Source organism: Oncorhynchus masou, unplaced genomic scaffold, assembly GCF_036934945.1.
Source record: "Oncorhynchus masou masou isolate Uvic2021 unplaced genomic scaffold, UVic_Omas_1.1 unplaced_scaffold_682, whole genome shotgun sequence".
Lineage (NCBI taxonomy): Eukaryota > Metazoa > Chordata > Actinopteri > Salmoniformes > Salmonidae > Oncorhynchus > Oncorhynchus masou.
The window spans coordinates 105,753-114,471 of record NW_027013271.1 but is presented as its reverse complement, the minus strand read 5'-3'; the positions used below and the strand labels follow the sequence as shown (position 1 = coordinate 114,471).

At 59.2% G+C, this 8,719-nt stretch overlaps 1 protein-coding gene across 1 annotated transcript in view; it reads right to left on the bottom strand.

Moving 5' to 3' along the window:
• Positions 1-1,177: 1,177 nt before the first annotated feature.
• Positions 1,178-8,719, bottom strand: part of LOC135536904 (unconventional myosin-XV-like) — a 59,354-nt gene continuing 51,812 nt past the window's right edge. Inside the window, exons 10-11 of the mRNA XM_064963126.1 lie at positions 1,960-2,033; positions 1,178-1,240 (exon numbers count right to left, since the gene is read on the bottom strand). Of these exons, the coding sequence (XP_064819198.1) occupies positions 1,178-1,240; positions 1,960-2,033 (137 nt within the window). The remainder of the gene's footprint in view (positions 1,241-1,959; positions 2,034-8,719) is intronic.

Here is an 8,719-nt window from a genome sequence, read left to right as displayed (position 1 = left end):
TGTGAGTGAGTGTGTGAGTGAGTGTGTGAGTGACTGGTGAGTGAGTGTAGTGTTAGTGAGTGTGAGTGAGTGTGTGAGTGAGTGTGTGAGTGAGTGAGTGAGTGTGTACCTTAGGATCATTGAGACCAGGTCCAGTTCTTTCTGTCCCTTCAGAGGGTTCTGTCACGCCTTGGTCTTAGTATTGGAGCAGCTAGAGCTGCCAGTCTGCATGGAGCAGCTAGAGCTGCCAGTCTGCATGGAGCAGCCAGAATTGCCAACATGGAGCAGCTAGAGCTGCCAGTCTGCATGGGACAGCCAGAGCTGTCAGTCTGCTTGGAGCAGCCAGAGTTGCCAGTCTGCAAGGAGCTGCCAAACTGTTAGTCTGCATGGAACAGTCAGAGCTGTCAGTCTGCAAGAAGCCGCCAGAGCTGTCAATCTGCATGGAGCAGCCAGAGCCGCCAGTCAGCATGGAGCAGCCAGAGCCGCCAGTCAGCATGGAGCAGCCAGACAGACTCTTTCAGATCTGCCAGTCAACCAGACTCTTCCAGATCTGCCAGTCAGCCAGACTCTTCCAGATAGTGCCAGTCAGACTCCAGACTCTTTCAGATCTGCCAGTCAACCAGACTCTTCCAGATCTGCCAGTCAGCCAGACTCTTCCAGATCTGCCAGTCAGCCAGACTCTTCCAGATCTGCCAGTAGCCAGACTCTTCCAGATCTGCCAGTCAGCCAGACTCTTCCAGATCTGACAGTCAGCCAGACTCTTCCAGATCTGCCAGTCAGGACTCTTCCAGATCTGCCAGTCAGCCAGACACTTCCAGATCTGCCAGCCAGCCAGACACTTCCAGATCTGCCAGTCAGCCAGACTCTTCCAGATCTGCCAGTCAGGGAGACTCTTCCAGATCTGCCAGTCAGGGACTCTTCCAGATCCGCCAGTCATCCAGGATCTGCCAGATCTGATAGTCAGCCAGGATCCGACAGTCAGCCAGGATCTGCCAGATCTGATAGTCAGCCAGGATCCGCCAGTCAACCAGGACGGATCAACTGCCTGGCTAGGGGGCTTATAGATCTAGTACTGGGCTTCTTTCAGTACTGGGATGCCTCCAGGAGCTGCCCCTCAGTCCCGAGCTGACAGACAGTCCCGACAGACAGTCCAGAGCAGACAGTCCCGAGCTGCCCCTCAGTCAGACTGCTCCTCAGTTCAGTGGGGTTTGGGTAGGACTATTCGGCCATGGTCGGCGGCGTAGGGTGGATCATCCCAGGACTAGAGGGGAGGCATGACATTTATGGAGGGGTCCAGAACACCGCCACCATGGACAGACGCCCACCCGGACTATGGTTTTGAACAGTTAGGGAGTCCGACCTAGGGGGGACGCCTTGGTCTTAGTATTTTGTGTTTTAGTTAATTAGTTGGTCAGGCCAGGGTGTGACATGGGTTTATTGTTTGTTGTAATTCTTAGTGGGGTTTTTAGTTATTGGGATTGTGGCTGATTAGGGGTGTGTGTTGCACAGACAGACAGGCAGTTCTCAATCAGAGTCAGGTGATTCTCGTTGTCTCTGATTGGGAACCGTATTTAGGTATCCTGGGTTTCACTTTGTATTTCGTGGGTGATTGTTCCTGTCTCTGTGTTAGTGTTCGCCAGACAGGCTGTATAGGTTTTCAGTTCCGTTTGTTGTTTTTGTTATTTCATGATCGTCATTTGTTCTATTAAAAACATGAGTAACCAACACGGCATTTCGGTCCATCTCTTTCGACTGGAACGCCGTTACAGGTAGTGTGAGTGAGTGAGTGAGTGAGTGTGTACCTTCATGATCGTTGAGACCAGGTCCTGTTCTGTCTGTCCCTTCAGAGGGTAGTGTGAGTGAGTGAGTGAGTGAGTGAGACAGAGAGTGAGTGAGAGAGTGAGTGAGTGACAGGTAGTGAACAGACAGTGTGTGAGTGTGTGAGTGAGTGTGTGAGTGAGTGAGTGAGTGAGTGTGTACCTTTAGGATCGTTGAGACCAGGTCCTGTTCTGTCTGTCCCTTCAGAGGGTAGTCTCCCATGAACTTCATCACAGCTGCAAAGTGAAGAAGGTGAGACAGATTAAAGGGCAGAAACAAGCAGACAGTCACATTACATGTTCTATGAGAAATAAAATAACTACACTGAACAACAAGCAGACACAGTCACATTACATGAGAAATAATATAACTATACTGAACAACAAGCAGACACAGTCACATTACATGAGAAATAAAATAACTACACTGAACAACAATATTAACACAACATATAAAGTGTTGGTCTCATGTTTAATGAGAAACAAAAGATCCCAGAAATGTTCCAGACGCACAAATAGCTTCTTTCTCCCAAATGTTTTGCACAAAATTTGTTTACATCCCTGTTAGTGAGCATTTCTCCTTTGTCAAGATAATCTATCCACCTGACAGGTATGTCATATCAAGAAGCTGATTAAACAACATGATCATTACACAGGTGCACTTTATGCTGGGCACAATAAAAGGCCACTCTAAAATGTGCAGTTTTGTCACAGATGTCTCAAGTTTTGAGGGAACGTGCAATTGGCATGCTGACTGCAGGAATGTCCACCAGGGCTGTTGTCAGAGAAACTTCTCTACCGTAAGCGGCCTGCAACGTCATTTTAAAACATTTGGCAGTACGTCCACCCGGCCTCACAACCACGCCAGACCTCCACATCCAGCTTTCCACCTGTGGGATCGTCTGAGACCGGCCACCCGGACAGCTGATGAAACTGTAGGTTTGCACAACCCAAGAATTTCTGCACAAACGTCCAGAAATCATCTCAGGGAAGGTCATCTGTGTGCTCGTTACCCTCCCCATGGTCTGCACCTGACTGCAGTTCGACCCTCCCCAGGGTCTCCACCTGACTGCAGTTCGACCCTCCCCAGGGTCTCCACCTGACTGCAGTTCGACCCTCGCCAGGGTCTCCACCTGACTGCAGTTCGACCCTCCCCAGGGTCTCCAGACTGCAGTTCGACCCTCCCAGGGTCTCCACCTGACTGCAGTTCGACCCTCCCCAGGGTCTCCACCTGACTGCAGTTCGACCCTCCCCAGGGTCTCCACCTGACTGCTGACCCTCCCCAGGGTCTCCACCTGACTGCGGTTCGACCCTCCCCAGGGTCTCCACCTGACTGCAGTTCCACCCTCCCCAGGGTCTCCACCTGACTGCAGTTCCACCCTCCCCAGGGTCTCCACCTGACTGCAGTTCGACCCTCCCCAGGGTCTCCACCTGACTGCAGTTCGATCACCAGGGTCTCCACACTAACCCTATAACAGGGTCTCCACCTGACTGCAGAGACCCTCCCCAGGGTCTCCACCTGACTGCAGTTCGACCTCCCCAGGGTCTCCACCTGACTGCAGTTCGAACAGGGTCTCCACCTGACTGCAGTTCGACCCTCCCCAGGGTCTCCACCTGACTGCAGTTACCCTCCCAGGGTCTCCAGTCAGGATTACCCTCCCCAGGGTCTCCACCTGACAACTGTCCCGACCCTCCCCAGGGTCTTACTGAGACCCTCCCCAGGGTCTCCAGACTGCAGTTCCACCCTCCCCAGGGTCTCCACCTGACCCTACCCTCACCAGGGTCTCCACCTGACTGCAGTTCCACCCTCCCCAGGGTCTCCACCTGACTGCAGTTCGACCCTCCCAGGGTCTCCACCTGACTGCAGTTCGACCCTCACCAGGGTCTCCACCTGACTGCAGTTCTGACCTCCCAGGTCTCCACCTGTCAGTTACCCTCCAGGGTCTCCACCTGACTGCAGTTCGACCCTCCCCAGGGTCTCCACCTGACTGCAGTTCCACCTCCCCAGGGTCTCCACCTGACTGCTCGACCCTCACCAGGGTCTCCACCTGAGCAGGTCAGACCCTGCAGGGTCTCCACTGACCTCACACCAGGGTCTCCACCTGACTGCAGTTCGACCCTCCCCAGGGTCTCCACCTGACTGCAACACCCTCCCCAGGGTCTCCACCTGACTGCAGTTCGACCCTCCCCAGGGTCTCCACCTGACTGCAGTTCACCCTCCCCAGGGTCTCCACCTGACTGCAGTTCGACCCTCACCAGGGTCTCCACCTGACTGCAGTTCGACCCTCACCAGGGTCTCCACCTGGCAGTTCGACCCTCCCCAGGGTCTCCACCTGACTGCAGTTCGACCCTCCCCAGGGTCTCCACCTGACTGCAGTTCGACCCTCCCAGGGTCTCCACCTGACTGCAGTTCGACCCTCCCAGGGTCTCCACCTGACTGCAGTTCGACCCTCACCAGGGTCTCCACCTGACTGCGGTTCGACCCTCACCAGGGTCTCCACCTGACTGCAGTTCGACCCTCCCCAGGGTCTCCACCTGACTGCCGACCCTCCCCAGGGTCTCCACCTGACTGCAGTTCGACCCTCACCAGGGTCTCCACAGGGTCAGTTCCGACCCTCACCAGGGTCTCCACCTGACTGCAGTTCGACCCTCCCCAGGGTCTCCACCTGACTGCAGTTCGACCCTCCCCAGGGTCTCCACCTGACTGCAGTTCGACCCTCCCCAGGGTCTCCACCTGACTGCAGTTCGACCCTCCCCAGGGTCTCCACCTGACTGCAGTTCGACCCTCCCCAGGGTCTCCACCTGACTGCAGTTCGACCCTCCCCAGGGTCTCCACCTGACTGCAGTTCGACCCTCACCAGGGTCTCCACCTGACTGCAGTTCGACCCTCCCCAGGGTCTCCACCTGACTGCAGTTCGACCCTCCCCAGGGTCTCCACCTGACTGCAGTTCGACCCTCCACCAGGGTCTCCACCTGACTGCAGTTCGACCCTCCCCAGGGTCTCCACCTGACTGCAGTTCGACCCTCCCAGGGTCTCCACCTGACTGCAGTTCGACCCTCCCAGGGTCTCCACCTGACTGCAGTTCGACCCTCCCCAGGGTCTCCACCTGACTGAGTTCGACCTCCCCAGGGTCTCCACCTGACTGCAGTTCGACCCTCCCCAGGGTCTCCACCTGACTGCAGTTCGACCCTCCCCAGGGTCTCCACCTGACTGCAGTTCGACCCTCCCCAGGGTCTCCACCTGACTGCAGTTCGACCCTCCCCAGGGTCTCCACCTGACTGCAGTTCGACCCTCCCCAGGGTCTCCACCTGACTGAGTTCGACCCTCCCCAGGGTCTCCACCTGACTGCAGTTCGACCCTCCCCAGGGTCTCCACCTGACTGCAGTTCGACCCTCCCAGGGTCTCCACCTGACTGCAGTTCGACCCTCCCCAGGGTCTCCACCTGACTGCAGTTCGACCCTCCCCAGGGTCTCCACCTGACTGCAGTTCGACCCTCCCCAGGGTCTCCACCTGACTGCAGTTCGACCCTCACCAGGGTCTCCACCTGACTGCAGTTCGACCCTCACCAGGGTCTCCACCTGACTGCAGTTCGACCCTCCCCAGGGTCTCCACCTGACTGCGGTTCGACCCTCACCAGGGTCTCCACCTGACTGCAGTCTGACCCTCCCCAGGGTCTCCACCTGACTGCAGTTCGACCCTCACCAGGGTCTCCACCTGACTGCAGTTCGACCCTCCCAGGGTCTCCACCTGAAGTTCGACCCTCCCAGGGTCTCCACCTGACTGCAGTTCGACCCTCCCCAGGGTCTCCACCTGACTGCAGTTCGACCCTCCCCAGGGTCTCCACCTGACTGCAGTTCGACCCTCCCCAGGGTCTCCACCTGACTGCAGTTCGACCCTCCCCAGGGTCTCCACCTGACTAAGTTCGACCTCCCCAGGGTCTCCACCTGACTGCGGTTCGACCCTCACCAGGGTCTCCACCTGACTGCAGTTTGACCCTCACCAGGGACTCCACCTGACTGCAGTTTGACCCTCACCAGGGACTCCACCTGACTGCAGTTCGACCCTCCCCAGGGTCTCCACCTGACTGCAGTTTGACCCTCACCAGGGACTCCACCTGACTGCAGTTCGACCCTCCCCAGTGTCTCCACCTGACTGCAGTTCGACCCTCACCAGGGTCTCCACCTGACTGCAGTTCGACCCTCCCCAGGGTCTCCACCTGACTGCAGTTCGACCCTCCCCAGGGTCTCCACCTGACTGCAGTTCGACCCTCCCAGGGTCTCCACCTGACTGCAGTTCGACCCTCCCAGGGTCTCCACCTGACTGCAGTTCGACCCTCACCAGGGTCTCCACCTGACTGCGGTTCTGACCCTCACCAGGGTCTCCACCTGACTGCAGTTCGACCCTCCCCAGGGTCTCCACCTGACTGCAGTTCGACCCTCACCAGGGTCTCCACCTGACTGCAGTTCGACCCTCCCAGGGTCTCCACCTGACTGCAGTTCGACCCTCCCCAGGGTCTCCACCTGACTGCAGTTCGACCCTCCCCAGGGTCTCCACCTGACTGCAGTTCGACCCTCACCAGGGTCTCCACCTGACTGCAGTTCGACCCTCCCCAGGGTCTCCACCTGACTGCAGTTCGACCCTCCCAGGGTCTCCACCTGACTGCAGTTCGACCCTCCCCAGGGTCTCCACCTGACTGCAGTTCGACCCTCACCAGGGTCTCCACCTGACTGCAGTTCGACCCTCACCAGGGTCTCCACCTGACTGCAGTTTGACCCTCACCAGGGACTCCACCTGACTGCGGTTCGACCCTCCCCAGGGTCTCCACCTGACTGCGGTTCCACCCTCACCAGGGTCTCCACCTGACTGCGGTTCGACCCTCGCCAGGGTCTCCACCTGACTGCAGTTCGACCCTCCCCAGGGTCTCCACCTGACTGCAGTTCGACCCTCCAGGGTCTCCACCTGACTGCAGTTCGACCCTCCCCAGGGTCTCCACCTGACTGCAGTTCGACCCTCCCAGGGTCTCCACCTGACTGCAGTTCGACCCTCACCAGGGTCTCCACCTGACTGCCTCCACCCTCCCCAGGGTCTCCACCTGACTGCGGTTCGACCCTCCCCAGGGTCTCCACCTGACTGCAGTTCGACCCTCCCAGGGTCTCCACCTGACTGCAGTTCGACCCTCCCCAGGGTCTCCACCTGACTGCAGTTCGACCCTCCCCAGGGTCTCCACCTGACTGCAGTTCGACCCTCCCCAGGGTCTCCACCTGACTGCAGTTCGACCCTCCCCAGGGTCTCCACCTGACTGCAGTTCGACCCTCACCAGGGTCTCCACCTGACTGCAGTTCGACCCTCCCCAGGGTCTCCACCTGACTGCAGTTCGACCCTCCCCAGGGTCTCCACCTGACTGCGGTTCGACCCTCCCCAGGGTCTCCACCTGACTGCAGTTCGACCCTCCCCAGGGTCTCCACCTGACTGCAGTTCGACCCTCCCCAGGGTCTCCACCTGACTGCAGTTCGACCCTCACCAGGGTCTCCACCTGACTGCGGTTCGACCCTCACCAGGGTCTCCACCTGACTGCAGTTCGACCCTCCCAGGGTCTCCACCTGACTGCAGTTCGACCCTCACCAGGGTCTCCACCTGACTGCAGTTCGACCCTCCCAGGGTCTCCACCTGACTGCGGTTCGACCCTCACCAGGGTCTCCACCTGACTGCAGTTCGACCCTCCCCAGGGTCTCCACCTGACTGCAGTTCGACCCTCCCCAGGGTCTCCACCTGACTGCAGTTCGACCCTCCCCAGGGTCTCCACCTGACTGCAGTTCGACCCTCCCAGGGTCTCCACCTGACTGCAGTTCGACCCTCCCAGGGTCTCCACCTGACTGCAGTTCGACCCTCCCCAGGGTCTCCACCTGACTGCAGTTCGACCCTCACCAGGGTCTCCACCTGACTGCAGTTCGACCCTCCCCAGGGTCTCCACCTGACTGCAGTTCGACCCTCCCCAGGGTCTCCACCTGACTGCAGTTCGACCCTCCCCAGGGTCTCCACCTGACTGCAGTTCGACCCTCCCCAGGGTCTCCACCTGACTGCAGTTCGACCCTCCCAGGGTCTCCACCTGACTGCAGTTCGACCCTCCCCAGGGTCTCCACCTGACTGCAGTTCGACCCTCCCCAGGGTCTCCACCTGACTGCAGTTCGACCCTCACCAGGGTCTCCACCTGACTGCAGTTCGACCCTCACCAGGGTCTCCACCTGACTGCAGTTCGACCCTCCCCAGGGTCTCCACCTGACTGCAGTTCGACCCTCCCCAGGGTCTCCACCTGACTGCAGTTCGACCCTCCCCAGGGTCTCCACCTGACTGCGGTTCGACCCTCACCAGGGTCTCCACCTGACTGCAGTTCGACCCTCCCCAGGGTCTCCACCTGACTGCGGTTCGACCCTCCCCAGGGTCTCCACCTGACTGCAGTTCGACCCTCCCCAGGGTCTCCACCTGACTGCGGTTCGACCCTCCCCAGGGTCTCCACCTGACTGCAGTTCGACCCTCCCCAGGGTCTCCACCTGACTGCAGTTCTCCCTCCCCAGGGTCTCCACCTGACTGCAGTTCGACCCTCCCCAGGGTCTCCACCTGACTGCAGTTCGACCCTCCCCAGGGTCTCCACCTGACTGCAGTTCGACCCTCCCCAGGGTCTCCACCTGACTGCAGTTCGACCCTCCCCAGGGTCTCCACCTGACTGCAGTTCGACCCTCCCCAGGGTCTCCACCTGACTGCAGTTCGACCCTCCCCAGGGTCTCCACCTGACTGCAGTTCGACCCTCACCAGGGTCTCCACCTGACTGCAGTTCGACCCTCCCCAGGGTCTCCACCTGACTGCAGTTCGACCCTCCCCAGGGTCTCCACCTGACTGCGGTTCGACCCTCCCCAGGGTCTCCACC